The sequence below is a fragment of the Heteronotia binoei genome, chromosome 10 (genome assembly GCF_032191835.1).
Source record: "Heteronotia binoei isolate CCM8104 ecotype False Entrance Well chromosome 10, APGP_CSIRO_Hbin_v1, whole genome shotgun sequence".
Taxonomy (NCBI): Eukaryota; Metazoa; Chordata; class Lepidosauria; order Squamata; family Gekkonidae; genus Heteronotia; species Heteronotia binoei.
In genome coordinates, this window is record NC_083232.1 from 12240308 (window position 1) to 12259152 (window position 18845).

At 50.1% G+C, this 18845-nt stretch overlaps 1 protein-coding gene across 1 annotated transcript in view; it reads left to right on the forward strand.

Moving 5' to 3' along the window:
- Nucleotides 1-18845, forward strand: part of DLEC1 (DLEC1 cilia and flagella associated protein) — a 97243-nt gene that overhangs the window by 25068 nt on the left and 53330 nt on the right. Inside the window, 5 exon segments of the mRNA XM_060247984.1 lie at nt 9536-9709; nt 13180-13316; nt 14855-14947; nt 15358-15448; nt 17277-17439. Of these exon segments, the coding sequence (XP_060103967.1) occupies nt 9536-9709; nt 13180-13316; nt 14855-14947; nt 15358-15448; nt 17277-17439 (658 nt within the window).

The following is an 18845-nucleotide window of genomic DNA, read 5'->3' on the forward strand; positions in this document are numbered from 1 at the left end:
TTCAACAGAGGCTGGATGGCCATCTGACAGAAATGTGGATCCTGTGAATTTAGGGGGAGGTGTTTGTGAGTTTCCTGCATTGTGCAGGGGGTTGGACTCGATGACCCTAGAGGTCCCTTCCAACTCTATGATTCTATGATTCAAGTACTTGAAGGGCTGTCATATGGAGGATGGTGTGGAATTGTTTTCTGTGGCCCTAGAAGGTAGGACCAGAACCAGTGGGTTGAAATTCAATCAAAAGAGTTTCCGGCTCAACATTAGGAAGAACTTCCTGACCGTTAGAGCGGTTCCTCAGTGGAACAGGCTTCCTCGGGAGGTGGTGGGCTCGCCTTCCTTGGAGGTTTTGAAACAGAGGCTGGATGGCCATCTGACAGCAATGTGGATCCTGTGAATTTAGGGGGAGGTGTTTGTGAGTTTCCTGCATTGTGCAGAGGGTTGGACTAGATGACCCTTCCAACTCTATGATTCTACAGGTGGCAAAGAGGGCATGGGACGTGGGCCCTGATCTGACCCCCCCCCCTTTAAGAAAACAGGAAATCCATCTTGTCTTTGTCTCTCACTAAGCTTTGTCTCTCACTGAGTGGACTGACACTGAATCCTGCGAAGACAGAGGTCCTTTGTTTGGGCCGTCGGGGACCGGGGGGGGGGGGGGAAATCCCCCTGCCAACTTTTGGCGGTGTACTGCTGAGGCCAGCGGACAGGGTCAGAAGCCTGGGGGTGCTACTGGAGCCGTCCCTAAAGATGGAGGCCCAGATAGTGGCCACTGCCAAGTCCGCGTTTTTTCATCTTAGATGGGCAAGGCAGTTGGCCCCCTTCCTGGACCCCGACGACCTAGCAACAGTGATCCACGCTACGGTCACCTCGAGGTTGGATTACTGCAATGCCCTCTACATGGGGCTGCCCCTGTGCCGGACCCGGAAATTGCAGCTGGTGCAGAATGCCGCGGCCCGGCTGTTATTGGGCCTCCCAAGATGGGGGCACATTCGGCCGGGTCTTCGGGCTCTGCACTGGCTCCCAATAACATACCGGGTCTGGTACAAGGTGCTGGTTATTACCTTTAAAGCCCTATATGGCCTGGGACCTGCCTACCTGAGGGACCGTCTCTCCCCACATGTTCCCCAGAGAGTACTGAGGTCTGGGACCCAAAATCTTCTCAACATCCCCGGGCCCAAGGAAGTGCGTCTCAAGACAACGAGAGACAGGGCCTTCTCTACAACGGCCCCTATGTGGTGGAACCAGCTACCGGAAGAGGTGAGGGCCCTGCGGGATCTTATCCAGTTCCGCAGGGCCTGTAAGACGACCCTCTTCCGGTTAGCCTACCCCTGACTGGATAAATGTAGCTTTCTAGATTTCTGTGATAACTCTATAGTTAATACTAATTTTAAGGTTTTAGGTTTTTAAATGCTTGATTTTAAATGTAACTAATTTATTCCGATTTTATTGATCTTCTTCGTGGTCTCTGTGCAGTCCCACACATGGGTTTTCCCGTCAGGACGAACCCTACCTCGGAGATTTTAAAAGCTAGCCTAGGCGTTATTTTTGGCGCGCACTCCCTTCCGTCCTGGGGAGCAGGCATCCACTGCGCATGCCTGGAACGGGAGGGAGGCGCCCCACCCAGCCAGTTTCTTTCCAACCGTCGCCCGGGATAGTCTTACCTCGTTGCGCTCCTCTTTTACCTCAGATCCTAGCCTTCGCTTCTTCGTCGTTTCCTCTCTTTTATTCCATTTTCCTCTTTATATTCTTATACTCTTCATTACTCTTCAAAAAAAAAAAAAAAAAAAAAAGAAAAAAATATCTTTCCTGCTTTTACCTCAGACCTCCCTTCCCCTACCCCCCCTCCCCCCCCGGGCGTATGGAAGGAAGGGATAGTAGAATAACCTTCAAAAGGTGTTCGCGTTGTAGGGCAAAAATCCCTACATCGGACGGACATTCACTTTGTTTATTTTGCCTGGGAGAAGCCCATAAAGTAGACGCCTGTGCGCATTGCCGTCAATTCGGCAAACAGGCGCGGAAAAACAGGGCCGCTAGACTGAGAAGTCATCTTATGGAGTCTGTGCTTCACCCTGAAATGTCGCAATCCTCTACTACAAGTAAGTCGCCTCCCCTTCTGTCTCCCCAAGGGGACGGCGCAAGGTCGGCAGCTTCAGTGGCCACTGTTCCCAGCAAGCATAAGCCCGGCGATGCCGCGAAAACCGGCGACGGCGCGAAGACGTCACAACAAACGGTCGCGCCTATTAAATTGAAAACTGGGAAGCACACCAAGAAACACAAGCACTCCGAGCCGAAGGGCCCGAAGGATTCGAGAAAACCTACCGACCCGAAAGAATCGAAAAAATCTACCGACCCGAAGGACTCGAAAAAACCTACCGCTCCGAACAAACCTTCGGAACAACACGAGTCTGACATACGTTGTGACCCGTCCACACCCGGATCCGATACCCAGGAAGCGGCCACTCCGCTTACGGACTCACCGCATCAGCAGACGGAGGAAGTTATCCCGGTTCCGTCCCGATCCCCTTCTTTGCAAGGATCCATACCAGACCCTTCGCTGGAGAAGATCCGAGACCCGCTGCAGTGGACTCAACAACACATCAACCCCAGATCGTTCCGCGATATGTCGAATCCCATCCAATATAGACACGATGCTCATCGCTACTTTGATACTCACCGATTCCCAGCCAGATCTCCGAGCATCGAGAGACATCGGTACCATCATACACGTTTCCCGGAGAGATCCCCTAGCAGGGGGAGGGACCGCTATCGCTACAACCCGAGATCTCGGTCTCCATCTATGTCCCCGAGAAGACGCTACTACACCTCGAGGTCTCCATCAATGGATTCCCATCAATGCTGCGGTTACCACCACGCTCGGTACCGTGCAGATCACCACAGGAACCAATCCAAGGAAGCAACTCCCGTCCAACGGAGTAAGCAGCCAACGAAACAGCCATCTCCGACTCCTTCCACTTCGACCTCTAAACCTAAGAACGCGAGTCCAACCAGACCGGACCCGCAAGCACCCGAACCTGACAACTCCGATGTCGAATCCGACGCGTCATCGGACTCGATGCAATCAATGTCCTCTCCTGGATCCCCAGCTTCAGATATTGCAAAGCCTGCAGATTTGTCACCATCCGACGGAGCCAAAACATATCTGGACTTGGTTGCAAACATGGCTTCTGCTCTTAATGTAAAGCTGACATCGGACGCGCCCAAGGTCACGGATGTAGTTCACGATTTAGTCCATTCGGACCTACCTGCCGGTTCCTTTCTGCCAATGCTTCCGGTGCATCTAGATGCCATTAAAGAAGCCTGGGACAAGCCGGCATCTATTCCTCCCACGTCAAAGCGCATCGAATCCCTATACAAGATCCAAGCTACGGAGTCGAAGTTTCTTTTCAGTCACCCGGCTCCGAACTCGATGATAGTCCACTCTTCCTCCAAATCGAAGCAGACTCGTCATCCTGTACCCCCGGAGAAGGAGGGCAGGAAATTGGACACACTGGGAAGGAAGATGTATTCCATCTCCACAGCAAACGCCAAAATCAACAATTATTTGGCATATTTTGCTGCTTACTCCCACAATCTCTCCTCCCAACTGGGCACGCTTGTCTCGGCTCTACCAGAACCTGCTCAAAAACAGGCATGCACATTATTACAGGAGCTCAATAGAGTCTCCAAACAACAGATAAATACCATTCGTCACTCCGTGGGATGCACCTCCAAGGCGATGGCTGCCTCCATTGCCTTGAGAAGGCACGCCTGGCTTCGCTCCTCTTCCCTACAACCCGACATTAAATTCAAAATCGAAGATCTCCCTTTCGACGGCCAAGGCCTTTTTAATGCCACGACAGACGACATACTCACCACAGTCGACGACAGCCGCAAACGGGCAAAAAGACTTGGTGTGACCCAACAGCAACAGCAGGGCTACAAAGCCAGACCATGGAAGCCAATGCCATTCAAACGCTCCAGGTCCCCTCGACAATCGGAATACTGGAAGCGTAAGGCTCCACCGTCTAAGCAGCCTTTCAACCAGCGGCAGCAAAGACCACAACAACCTAAAAAGACTGCAACTGCATCCAAGCAGTCTCTTTGACTCTCCACCTCTGCCACCTCACAACACTTCCAGACTCCTACCGTTCTACGAGAACTGGAAGTTAATTACCACAGACAAATGGGTCCTGAATATCATTTTAAGAGGTTATTCAATAGAGTTTCATTCTCCCCCTGCAAGACACCACTTTGTTACAACCCCTCCATCCCCTCCCCTCCAAGAAGAGATCATCACTCTTATGGCCAAGGCGGCCATAGAACCTGTCCCAGATCAGTACCATCGGACAGGCTTCTACTCCCGGTACTTTCTAGTCCCCAAGAGGGATGGAGGTCAGCGCCCGATTTTGGACCTCAGGGCTCTCAACAAGTTCATCCACCACAGAAAATTCAGGATGGTCACCCTCCAATCCATCTTGCCCCTAATCCCTCAAAATGCTTGGATGGCGCTGGTAGACTTACAGGATGCCTATTTTCACCTAACAATCCATCAAGGCCACAGAAAGTTCCTGAGATTTGCCGTGGGAAACAGACATTATCAGTTTCGAGCGCTTCCGTTCGGACTCTCCACAGCACCCAGGACTTTTACAAAGTGTATGGCGGTGGTCGCTGCATACCTCAGACAGCGCGGAATTGCAACTTACCCATACATAGACGATTGGCTCCTTGTGGGGCCTTCAAGGCCACAACTGGAAAAAGACATTGCTATAACCCTTGCACTCTTAGCAGACCTGGGTCTCCAAGTCAACCAGCAAAAATCGAATTTAATCCCCTCACAGGACATTCAATTCATAGGGGCTCGCCTCTGCACCACGGACCACAGGGCGTACCTCCCAACAGACAGAATAGCCTCTATTCACACTCTAGCCACAGAAATCATGCAACAGCCAAAACAGACAGCTTTCACCATTCAACGCATGTTAGGACTCATGGCAGCGACAACGGCGGTTCTACCACATGCAAGACTCCGTATGAGGCCCCTACAAATCTGGTTTGTTCGTGCATATCGTCCCCAACGCCAATCTCAACAAACCCTCCTAACTGTCCCAAACAACATCCTTCCCTCTCTGGGATGGTGGACAGTTCGAAATCATTTGCTGACAGGCATGCCATTCTTAAGACCAAGCCCGTCAGCGGTAGTCACAACAGATGCATCAAGGTGGGGCTGGGGAGCCCATCTAAACACCCTCTCAGTCCAGGGGCAATGGACGCCATACGAACAGTCGCTCCATATCAACTGCCTGGAGCTCTTAGCCGTCCACAGAGCTCTGAAATCATTCCTGCCAACTCTTCACGGCCGTCACGTTCAAATAGCGTCCGACAACGTGGCGACTGTGTTCTATATAAACAGGCAAGGAGGGACTGCATCTACCCGTCTTTGCAAGCGAGCAATGCACCTCTGGCACTGGAGTATCGCGCATCAGATCCATCTCACTGCAGTACATCTCCCCGGTGCCCAGAACACACAAGCGGACACATTGAGCAGGTACCTCATCAACGACCACGAGTGGTCACTCCACAGGCAATACCTTCTACCAGTGTTCCAGAAATTCGGAACACCATCAATAGATGTGTTTGCTGCACCAGACAATGCACAATGTGCTCTCTTTTTTATGAGAGGTCCGCCCTCACCACAATCTGCAGGGGATGCCTTCATTCAGAGATGGACAGGTCCATTACATTTCCTCTTCCCACCGTTTCCACTGATAACACGATCAATACAGAAAATTCAACTGGACAATACAAATTGTATTCTAATCACACCGTGGTGGCCTCGCCAACCATGGTTCACAACGCTCCTTTTCCTATCGGACAATACTTACCATCACTTCCCCCGGGCCAAGAATCTCCTCTCGCAACAGAACGGCAGGGTTCTTCATCACGACCCGGACAGACTCCGCTTGACAGCTTGGAGGATACTTTCTCAGAATTCCCTGAGGGAGTGAGAAACGTCCTATTAAATGCACGAAAACCATCAACGAGAAAGTCATATTCCATGAAATGGAAAAGATTTTCCATCTACGCAACCAAGCATAACTTTAAACCTTTGTCTGCCTCTATGCCTCAAATCTTGGCCTATACATTGTCATTATCTGAAAAGGGGCTAACTCATTCGTCTTTAAAGGTGCACCTGGCAGCAATCTCAGCTTTTCACCCTCACATACAAGGACGGTCTGTATTCTCACACCCCGCTGCGAAATCCTTCTTGAAAGGAATTTTACACCTGCATCCACCATCACGACAACTGTACCCCAGTTGGAGTTTATCTCTAGTATTAAGCCAGCTAATGAAACCACCTTTTGAACCCATGGCTTCAATCCCTTTGCATCTCCTCTCGTGGAAAACGGCGCTGCTAGTCGCACTTACCTCCGCTAAAAGAGCCAGCGATATTTGTGCGTTTAGAGCAGACACGCCTTACACCATTTTTCATCACGATAGGGTAGTGTTACGACCAGATCCTACCTTCTTGCCTAAGGTAGTATCCACGTTTCACCTCCACAGGGTCACAACTCTACCCGCTTTCTTTCAACGTCCTACGGATAAGGGCCAAGAAGCCCTACACTGCCTAGATGTTAGACGGGCACTCGCCTATTACGTAGATAGAACAGCATCATTCAGGAAGGACTCCAGACTCTTTGTGGCCTATGGACGGCACAATAAAGGACAAAAGATATCTCCTCAGAGACTTTCGAAATGGTTGGTTGCTGCTATAAAGCTGTGTTACAGACTAGCAAAGCAGCCGGTTCCAACTACACTACGAGCTCACTCTACAAGAGCTTTGTCAACATCATCTGCCTTAGCCAGAGGGGTCTCCATGGAAGACGTCTGCGCTGCCGCCGCCTGGTCTTCCACCTCGACCTTTGCTATGCACTACGCTCTGGACGTTCGTGCTAGGCAAGATGCCTCCTTTGGACAGGCAGTACTCCGCTCTATCTTCGACTAAGATACGATCTGGATCCGGTAAGTACCAACTTACCTTGGAGTCCAATACTTGCTTGACTGATTTGCACTAACATTGCATTAATTTTTCTCTCCTACTCTAGTGCCAGCACCCACCACCGTGCAGTTCAGCTTATCAGTCACCCATGTGTGGGACTGCACAGAGACCACGAAGAAGATAAACAGGTTACTCACCTGTAATTGGTGATCTTCGAGTGGTCATCTGTGCAGTCACACACGCCCGCCCAACCATCCCCGCTGCTGGCCACTGGTACTCTGCAACCGCTCATCTACTATATCGGCGGCGGGGAAAGAAACTGGCTGGGTGGGGCGCCTCCCTCCCGTTCCAGGCATGCGCAGTGGATGCCTGCTCCCCAGGACGGAAGGGAGTGCGCGCCAAAAATAACGCCTAGGCTAGCTTTTAAAATCTCCGAGGTAGGGTTCGTCCTGACGGGAAAACCCATGTGTGTGACTGCACAGATGACCACTCGAAGATCACCAATTACAGGTGAGTAACCTGTTTTTTTGTTGTCTGTTGTAAGCCGCCCTGAGCCACTCGTGGGAAGGGCGGAATATAAATCCCGAAATAAATAAATAAATAAATAAATAAATAAATAAATAAATAAATAAATAAATAAATAGATAGATAGATAGATAGATAGATAGATAGATAGAGTCTGTAAGTTTATGCCTTAGCAGTTCTGTGTCAGGCTGCCGATGGATCCCACTTGATGGAATGCCCCGCTCTTAAATCCCCTGCATTCTGAAAAAAAGCATGTTAGAGGGAGGGCTGGTCTAGATCTAGAACTCTCCTCTGTGACAAGTCAAGTTCTCTGAATGGCTGTAAAGTGGGGACTGCACACTAGCTCTTCTTGGTTCCGGGGCTGGCATGGATGCAGCTTCCCTGGTGTGAGCCCTGCAACTGCGGTGTGGAGTCCAAACAGATGATCCACTAGGGCAGGGGTGGCCAAACCGTGACTCGACAGCCACATGTGGCTCTTTCACACACATCGTGTGGCTCGTGAAACCCTCAGTTACCCCGTCAGCCAACTTGGAGAAGGCATTTGTCTCTTTACATCACTTCTCCAGGCCAAGGCAGCTGGTGGCTTGGAGAAGGCATTCAAAATTAAAGTTGCTTTCTTTCTGCCTCTCCCTCCTTTGATTTGCCTTCCTTCAATTTGTCTTCCTTCCTTCCTTCCTTCCTTCCTTCCTTCCTTCCTTCCTTCCTTCCTTCCTTCCTTCCTTCCTTCCTTCCTTCCTTCCTTCCTTCCTTCCTTCCTGCTCTCAAGCATCTGATGTTCACACCTTGTGGCTCTCAAACATCTGATGTGTATTCTATGTGGGGAGGCAGTTTGGTGTAGTGGTTAAGTGTGGGGACTCTTACCTGGGAGAATCAAGTTTAATTCCCCACTCCTCCACTTGCAGTTGCTGGAATAGCCTTGGGTTCAGCCATAGCTCTCATAGGAGTTGTCCTTGAAAGGGCGGCTTCTGGGAGAGCTCTCTCAGCCTCACCCACTTCACAGGGTGTCTATAGTGGGGGGGGGGGGGAGGGAAAGGAGATTGTGACCGCTTTGAGACCCTGAGATCCAGAGTAGAGGGCAGGATATAAATCCAATATCTTCTTCTACCTCACAGGGTGTCTGTTGTGGAAGGGGGGAAGGTAAAGGAGATTGTGACTGCTTTGAGACTCTGAGATTCAGAGTATAGGGCGGGATATAAATCCAATATCTTCTTCTACCTCACAGGGTGTCTGTTGGGGGGGTGGGGTGGGAAGGTAAAGGAGATTGTGACGGCTTTGAGACTGAGATCCAGAGTAGAGGGCGGGATATAAAGCCAATATCGTCTTCTACCTCACAGGGTGCCTGTTGTGGGGGGAAGGTAAAGGCGAATGTGACCACTCTGAGATTCAGAGTATAGCAAAGGAAAGGTCCTCTGTGCAAGCACCAGTCGTTTCCGACTCTGGGGTGACGTTGCTTTCACAACTTTTTAGGGGGTGGTTTGCCATTGCCTTCCCCAGTCTTTTACACTTCCCCCCAGCAAGCTGGGTACTCATTTTACCGACCTCGGAAGGATGGAAGGCTGAGTCAACCTTGGGCCGGCTACCTGAATCCAGCTTCTGCCGGAATTGAACTCAGGTCGTGAGCAGAGAGTTCAGACCTTAGTACTGCAGTACTCCTGCTTTACCACTCTGCGCCACGGGGCCGCTATGCAGATTCAGAGTATAGGGCAGGATATCTTCTTCTACCTCACAGCGTGTCTGTTGTGGGGCAGTGGGGAAGGTAAAGGAAATTCAGAGTATAGGGCAGGATATCTTCTTCTACCTCACAGGGTGTCTGTTTGGGAGGGGGGGAGGGTAAAGGAGGTTGTGACTGCTTCAAGACTCTGAGATTCAGAGTATAGAGTGGGATATAAATCCAATATCATCTTCTTCTTCTTTTACATAAAGTAAGTTTGGCCACCCCTGCTCTAGGGAAATCACAGCCAGCGTGCAGCATCTTGTGCTACGGATTTTAAAAAAAGAAATGGGTGCTTCTTTCCCTAGGGAAGTTTCCAGGAGAAGGTGGGATTGTTGCCCCTGGGATGAGTTGCTACTACACAGTCCAGTTTATTCCCGAACATCTGGCAAATTACGAGGATTACCTCGTGGTGGAGACGCAGTCCCCGTACCCCCTTCTGGTCCCCTTGGAGGGCAGAAGACCACCTCCGATCTTAACTTGTAAGTAGAATGCTGTTGATCTACGTGGCTGTTTTCTCCATGTTTCTTGGTCTTTTGGTTTTTAAGGGGTTTGTCTGAAATGTTTTGTCCAAAGAACTACAGCGGAGCAAACTTGTGTATGATACTAGAATAATACAGCTGCAAATATATGGTTGGATCCTGCATTTCTTCCATTTCAGATATTTTTTTATTCCCAAAGGGAATGGGAATAAAAATTAAAAAAGAATTCATACAAATCTTAAATCGCTCTCTATATAACAGGGGTGGCCAAAGTCGCTTCATGTAAGATCCACATAGGATAAATGTCAGATGTCTGAGACCCACAAGGGCGGAAGGGAGGCAAATAGATGGAGGAGGGGGGAGAGATGAAAAGAGAGCAACTTTAAATATATTCTCCAAGCCGTTGGCTGGCTTGGCTTGGAGAAACGATTTAAAGAGAGAAGTGCCTTCTCCAAACCAGCTGACAGGACGGTGGGGCCTTCGAGAGCCACACAATGTGTATGAAAGAACCACATGTGTATGAAAGAGCAACATGTGAGCCACAGTTTGGCCACCCCTGCTATATAAGCTAATATAACAATTGGGGAGGGACAGTGGCTCAGTGGTAGAGAATCTGCTTGGGAAGCAGAAGGTCCCAGGTTCAATCCCTGGCATCTCCAAAAAAGGGTCCAGGCAAATAGGTGTGAAAAACCTCCGCTTGAGACCCTGGAGAGCCGTGAATGGGGCTGTGGCTCAGTGGTAGAGCATCTGCTTGGTAAGCAGAAGGTCCCAGGTTCAATCCCTGGCATCTTGAAAAAAGGGTCCAGGCAAATAGGTGTGAAAAACCTCAGCTTGAGACCCTGGAGAGCTGCTGCCAGTCTGAGAAGACAATACTGACTTGGATGGACCAAGGGTCTGATTCAGTATAAGGCAGCTTCATATGTTCATATATGTTCAATATTCTAGCAATTTCTTGACAGAGAAGAAAATAATTTCCATGAGTGTTCAAAACGAAGCATATATGCCAATAATTTAATTGAATTTAATTTTGCGGTTTATGCCCCGCCCTATCCCGCCAGCCGGGCTCAGAGCGGCTTACAACATTGAAACATTGCAATGACAATACATAAAACATATCCGATGAAACACAACAGATTTAAAATCTCATAAACGTCATACATAAAAGCAGAGGATCATAACTCCAGCCGTAACACAGCCAGAAGCCACAGTTCATCAGTCGGTACGACTTCAGCTGATTAACACCACTTAGTGCGGCTTCAGGCCGTTGGTACCACTCAGACCCTTGACCCAACTCGAGCGCAAAGGTAGTAAAGTGCCGGGGGAAGGTTTCAGAGGATGCTCGGTAAGTTAAAAGCCTGGCGGAAGAGCTCCATCTTACAGGCCCTGCGGAACTTAGGTAAGTCCCGCAGGGCCTGGATCTCCAACGGGAGCTCATTCCACCAGGTAGGGGCCCGGATTGAAAAGGCCCTGTCCCTCGTCGATGCCAACCAGGTGTCCTTAGGACCAGGGATCACAAGAAGATGTTGTGTAGATGATCTCAAAGCCTGGGGGGGGGGGCAGGACTCATATAGGGAGAGGTGGTCCCGCTAATAATGGCTTAATATAGGTATTGAGCCTCGATTTCCTAATAAAACATCATAAATGTGCCACGTATAGAAAGGGACCCAGCTGTCTCTACACCTTTGTATACCGTCTTTTATAAGTGTTGATAGCTTTTTCGGCAGCGTTCCTTCCTGCTGCTGCTGCTGCCCCGGCCGGCCCTCACCCTGCACTGATACTAATCGCGCCGGAGAGTCAGCATAGGAACTGTGAGCCCCCGGCACTATTTTACCCACCAATCAGCTGAGCATTGGTGGGGGGGGGCCTTTAAATCACCCAGGAAGCTGTGGCGGTCCACTCTCCCTTCCTGGGCATTGAAATGATGTGGGGGAGGGAGGGGGAGGAAAGGTTGAAGGAGCTGGGGATGTTTAGCCTGGAGAGGAGGCGGCTGAGAGGTGATAGGATCCCCATCTTTAAGTTTTTGAAGGTCTGTCATAGATAGATAGATAGATAGATAGATAGATAGATAGATAGATAGATAGATAGATAGATAGATAGATAGATAGATAGATAAATTTATTGTCATTGTTCTCCACAAAAAGAGAGCAACGAAAAGAGAGCAACGAAATGAGGTGCTCTTCCACAAACATACCAACACATCAAACACACATATTCATATTCATACCATTTAAATACATCTAAAACCATTTAAACCATTAAAACCATTTAAACCATTTAAATACATCTAATACATCTAAAACAGATAAACATTCATAAAACCATTAAAACCATTTAAATACATCTAAAACAGATAATCCTTCATAACCCTGCATTTAACCTAACCACAGCACTTGGATAGAAACTGTCCTTAAATCTGTTTGTCCTAGCCTTCAACACTCTATATCGTCTACCTGACGGTAAGATCTCAAATAGCAAATGGCCCAGATGTGAAGGGTCCCTTAGGATCATTTGTATCTTCCTTTTACATCCCATATTATACAGATCCACCAATGAGGGGAGAGAACATCCGCAAATCTTTTGTGCTCTTCTCGTCACTCTTTGGAGCACCCTTCTCTCTGCTTCCGTGCAGCTCCCAAACCACGCGCAGAGGCAATAAGATAAAATGCTCTCAATGGAACTACCATATAGAGGATGGGTAGAATTGTTTTCTGCGGCCTCGGAAGGTAGGACCAGAACCAATGGGGTTGAAATTAAATCAGAAGAGTTAGGAAGTTCTTCCTAATGTTGAGCTGAAACTCTTCTGATTTAATTTCAACCCCATTGGTTCTGGTCCTACCTTCCGAGGCCGCAGAAAACAATTCTACCCATCCTCTATATGACAGACCTTCAAAAACTTAAAGATGGCGATCCTATCACCTTCCTGTCCGTTAGAGCGGTTCCTCAGTGGAACAGGCTTCCTCCTCGGGAGGTGGTGGGCTCTCCTTCCTTGGAGGTTTTTAATCAGAGGCTGGATGGCCATTTGACAGCAATGAGGATCCTGTGAATTTAGGGGGAGGTATCTGTAGGTTTCCTGCATTGTGCAGGGGTTGGACTAGATGACCCTGGAGGTCCCTTCCAACTCTATGATTCTAACTGAGGACTGCAGCGCTTAGGCATATGAGGGATTTGCCTAAGGCATGGGGGGGGGTCCGAATTTGCCATCCCCAGCCCTACCGGAGCCCTAGGCCAGGGGTGGCCAACGGTAGCTCTCCAGATGTCTTTTGCCTACAACTCCCATCAGCCCCAGCCATTGGCCATGCTGGCTGGGGCTGATGGGAGTTGTAGGCAAAAAAAATCATCTGGAGAGCTACCGTTGGCCACCCCCGCCCTAGGCAAATGCCTAGTTTGCCTAATGGACAGGCCGGCCCTGCCCGTGTCGTCCCGCGGCTAGCCTTTGTCCCCTTTAGATTTTTTCGCGCTTGTCGTTGCAGTGCCTCAGGTCTTGGACTGCGGCGCCTGCCTGGTGGGCGGAATCAAGTTTTTGGAATTCCTGTGCAAAAACGAAGGGTGCAGCAGCGGGAAGTTTTGCATCATGCCCAAGGCCATGTGGCCCCCTCCTTACTTCCGGGTAAGTAAGCAGGAGCTGTCGGACCAGGTTTCCCCTCTCTCCTCCCCCAGGGCGCTCTCTCTCAAGAAGGTATTTGGTAAAGCAGAGGTTGGCAGAGTTTTGGGCCCCAGGACCCCATTGAAATTGGAGTTGCTAGTGCTAGAACGTGGGAAAGCCGCATCTGACTCTGAGCCCAGGGCTTTTTTCTTTTTGCAAGAGCTCCTTTGCATATCAGGCCACACCCCACCCGATGTAGCCAATCCCCCAGGAGCTTACAGTAGGCCCTGCACTAAGAGCCCTGTGTCAGCCGATGTAACTTTCCTGAATAAAATGCTTAAGCTGAACTGTTGCCATCTTGAAACGCTGTTACTAACCATGGGGAAAGACCTTGCATATCAAAGTAGAGAGTTGTAGATTGTTGCCAATGCTTGATGTGAACGTTTCTCCCCTTGATACTAACAAAGGCAGGAATCCCCCCTTTGAAGATAAAGCGCCTCCAGGGGCAGCCGCCTGGCCATCCCCGGAAGACTAACAGTAACAATAAGATAAGAGGGGGAGACCGTGTGAATCTTTGCACCTCAACTCAGCAGCGTTTCGAATTATGGCTTTGTATAGTTGGCTTTGATGTACCCCAGTATAGCATGCCTTCTACTGCTACAACGTATCAGTCTCAATCTTCCTTCCTCTGGATGCTTATGGATTATCAAATAAAGCCTAACTTTGCAACAATTCAAGGTCTGGTTGATTTGAGATCCCATCGTCTGACACCCTGTAAGGTCTTGGAGGATTGGCTGCATCAGGAAGGCGTGGCCTCATAGGCAAAGGAGCTCCTACTTCAAAGAAAGGTCCTGCTCTGAGCCCTCAGAAAAAAGCACAGAGACTCAGATAGGTCCCCTTTTCCCACTGCGCAGCTCTGAGCAGCACCCAGGTTTATAAGCGGTTTAACAGCTTCGCAGCCTGCTAGCCAGTGCCAAAGTCTCGGCTGGCCGATTCGCCTGATAAATTGTCACGTGGAGGGCAGCGTAATTTGCCCATTTCTGCTTTGACGGAATCGTCTGGTTGATGTCGACCGCAACATTTTCAGAACCAGACTCTCATCACCTTAAACCGTGAGGAAAAGCGGGGCATAATTGTTTTAATGAATTAAATTGGAGGACGAGTCCGTCCCTGGCCAGGAGTCGTGGCTGCTGAGGGGAACCTCCATATTCAGAGCCACCACATTCAGAGGAGGCAACATCAGGGGAAGGCTTCGACCTCTGTGCCCAGTTGTCGGCCCTCCAGAGGAACTGGTTGGCTGCTGTGTGAGATGGGATGCTGGAACAGATGGACCACTGATCCAGCAGGGCTCTTCTGATGTTCTTATGAAGGCCTCGGCCTCTCTGCCCTGTTGCTGGCCCTTCAGAGGAATTGGTTGGTCACTACGTGAGACGGGATACTGGTCTAGATGGACTATTGGTCTGATCCATCAGAGGTCTTCCTAGATTCTTTCATTCATTCGTTCATTCGTTCGTTCGTGCATTAATCCAACGATTACCCCCTTCCCCCTGTCTTTTGCAAAGGCTGTTGCCACATTTGGTTTTGTGGAGCAAGAACCATTTGGGATCCAACCTGCTGTTTTTGAGCTGTTTCCAGGCCACTCTGTAGTGATTGAGGTTAGTCATTTGTCCAGCAGGACAATTTCCTATGGGCAGCTGTATCAATTTCCTATGGGAGGGCACTGCAGAGGTTTTTTTTGGGGGGGGGCTGCCACTGAAAAGGCCCTGCTTCCCACGGAGGTTAATCTCTGCAGAAGGACTCTTCACGCAGGCTGTCCTAGCAGATCTTGGGTGTAGGGGCAGGGGTCATGCAGGAATATGGATAATCAAAGAAGCCCTTGTTAGGGTGCAGATCCTAGAGATCACAGACAGTGAATTCCTAGGCACCTCCAGCAAACTGCAGTCCCCAGGATTCCTTGGAGAAAGTTGTGATATTTAAACCGTTAAGAAAAAAACCAACATTTTTTGCAGTCTAGGAAGGCTCTCGGAGTACTTCTCTTTTCATAATGCAGAAACTTCCCTTTCAGACGGTGTTCTTCCCCAGTTTCCCCGGAGTGGCGTCAGTGACATACACCATCGCTTGCGACAATTGCCAGATCAACGAAATCACTCTGACAGGTTAGTTGTTAACACCTTTGGGAGTGTAAATGTCAGAGGGCGAGGATTTTGCTTTGACTGCCTTTGCCACTGCAGAGCTGAGAAGAGCTGGTCAAGCAAGCCAAGCACCAGAAGAAGAAGAAAAAGAAGACTGCGGATTTATACCCCGCTTTCTCTCTGAGTCAGAGGCTCAGAGCTGCTTACAATCTCCTGTATCTTCTCCCCACACAACAGACACCCTGTGAGGTGGGTGGGGCTGAGAGGGCTCTGACAGAAGCTGCACTTTCAAGGACAACTCCTGCGAGAGCTGTGGCTGACCCAAGGCCATTCCAGCAGGTGCAAGTGGAGGAGTGGGGAATTGAACCCCAGTCTCCCAGATAAGAGTCCGCACACTTAACCACTACACCAAACTGGCTCTGTCCCCAGCACTGAACTTGGTTGGACTAAAGGGTGCCATGGGACTCCAACTTTGTTCTGTTGCTTCAGACAAGGGGTGGCCAAACTTGCTTACTATAAGAGCCACATAGAAGTGGAGGAGTGGGGAATCAAACCCGGTTCTCCCAGATAAGAGTCTGCACACTTAACCACTAAGGCTGACCCAAGGCCATTCCAGCAGCTGCAAGTGGAGGAGTGGGGAATCAAACCCGGTTCTCCCAGATAAGAGTCCGCACACTTAACCACTATGGCTGACCCAAGGCCATTCCAGCAGCTGCAAGTGGAGGAGTGGGGAATCAAACCTGGTTCTCTCAGATAAGAGTCCGCACGCTTAACCACTACACCAAACTGGCTCTCAGAACGGCTGTCAGAACAGCCTTTGCCCGGAGGAGTCTCACCAGTAAGTCCGCCCACCTGCCAAGCTCCCCTTCTGGGAAAGATCTTCACCTGAGACCTTGAAGAGCCACCACTGGTCAGGGCCCACAATATCAACCGACTGATTCGGTATAAGGCAGTCCCTGCCCTCATTCCAAACCCACAGAACTGACAGCCAGTTGGGGATCTGGGAGAACTGGGTTCGAGTCTCCACTCCTTCGCATGCAGCCAGCTGGGCGTCCTTGGGTCAGTCACAAGTTCTTGCAGCGCTGTTCTCTCAAGAGCAGTTTTTCTGAGAGCTCTCTCAGCCCCCCCTGCCTCACAGGATATCTGTTGCGAGGAGAGGAAGGGAGGGAGATTGGAAGCCACTCGGAGACTCTGGGTGAAGGACAGGGTATAAATCCTCCTCCTCCTCCTTCAGCCACAGAGCCAGTTTGGTGCCATGGTTATTTGTGCGGACTCTAATCTGGGAGAACTGGGATTGATTCTTCACTTCTCCATATGCAGCTGCTGGGTGACCTTGAATCATAAGATCATAGAGTTGGAAGGACCTCCAGGGTCATCTAGTCCAACCCCCTGCACAATGCAGGAAACCCACAAATACCTACCCCAAATTCACAGGATCTTCATCGCTGTCAGATGACCATCTAGCCTCTGTTTCAAAACCTCCAAGGAAGGAGAGCCCACCACCTCCCAAGGAAGCCTGTTCCACTGAGGAATCGCTCTAACTCTCAGGAAGTTCTTGCTCACGTTGAGCTGGAAACTCTTCTGATTTAATTTCAACCCATTCATTCTGGTCCAACTTTCTGGGGCTACAGAAAACAATTCCACACCATCGTCTATATGACAGCCCTTCAGTTACAAGTTCTCTCAGAGCTGTTCTCTCAAGAGCAGTTCTCTGAGAGCTCTCTCAGCCCCAATTATCTCACACAGGGTGTCTGTTGTGGGGAGAGGAAGGGAAAGCGTAAACTGCTCTGAGACTCCTAGTGAAGGGTGGGTATAAATCCAGTCTCCTCTTCTCCTTTTTCCTTATTTCTAGGACTTGGGCAGCTGATAAGTCTGAAGCTCTTATCTGTCACCGGCGGAGAAGGCAGCATTACCCCTGGAGAGCTCGTGGACATCACATCGCAGCATTTTGTCCGCTTCGATTCTCTGAATCCCTATTCCACGTCGGAGAAGACACTGGTGATAAGAAACGTGACGTATGTTCAACTCCAATCATGTGTCCCTGGGGTAGTAAATGTTTGAATTCAGCCACCAGTGGGCGACGTCACAGGCAGGCAATGTTCTCTCTAAGCTGCAGTGCCTCGTGAGCAAAAATTCTACTTTGTGAGCTACTGGCACTAAAGTTACGAGCTACTGGCATTAAAGCTGTGAGCTACTGCATAAATCAGTGTGCTCTGGGCTCATCCTTCCTGAGCTAAGAAGAAGAAGAAGAATTGCAGATTTATACCCCACCCTTCCCTCTGAATCAGAGACTTAGAGCGGCTTACAACCTCCTATATCTTCTCCCCCCACAACAGACACCCTGTGAGGTGGGTGGGGCTGAGAGAGCTCTCAGTTTGGTGTAGTGAGCCAGTTTGGTGTAGTGGTTAAGTGTGCGGACTCTTATCTGGGAGAGCCAGGTTTGATTCCCCACTCCTCCACTTGCACCTGCTAGCATGGCCTTGGGTCAGCCATAGCTCTGGCAGAAGTTGTCCTTGAAAGGGCAGCTGCTGGGAGAGCCCTCTCCAGCCCCACCCACCTCACAGGGTGTCTGTTGTGGGGGAGGAAGGTAAAGGAGATTGTGAGCCGCTCTGAGACTCTTCGGAGTGGAGGGCGGGATATAAATCCAATATCTTCTTCTTCTTCTTCTCTCCCAGAAGCTGCCCTTTCAAGGACAACCTCTGCCAGACTTATGGCTGTCCCAAGGCCATTCTGGCAGCTGCAGGTGGAGGCGTGGGGAATCAAACCCGGTTCTCCCAGATAAGAGCCCGCACGCTTAACCACGGCACCTCTCTCTCTCGGCTTGGCTTCGCGAACGAAGATTTAAGAAGGGTGCAATAGTCCACGTTTGCAGCAGGCTCGCTGGTGGCTGACAAGACCAATGCGGGACAGGCAGGTCCGGCCACAGTGGCTGCGCAAAGCATGGAGGCACACCATCCACCATGGCACCAAACTGGCACTTAACCACTGCCCCAAAAACGTGCGAGCTGGAGGCTAAAAATCTGTGAGCCGGCTCACGCTAACTCCGCTTCGAGGGAGCACTGCGAGCAGGGTGGGCTCTTGCCTCTTTTGTGGTTCACAGAGACGTGCACAGGAGGAGGGCGGAGTGGCACAGCAACTGCTTAGAACAGTAGAACTGAGGAAGAGTCCAGCAACACCGGAAAGACTAACGAGAGCAAAGAAGTGAGCAGCGACTCTCTCCTGTCAAGAATTTCGTTAGTCTTCCAGGTGCTCCTGGACTCAGGCCCTTTTCTACTGCTATAGACCAGGGGTGGCCAAACTCGCTTAACATAAGAGCCACATAGAATAAGCACCAGACGTTTGAGAGCCGCAAGGCACAAAAATCAGATGTTTGAGAGCCGCAGGGAAGGAAGGCAGGAAAACAGATGGGGAGGGAGGGAAA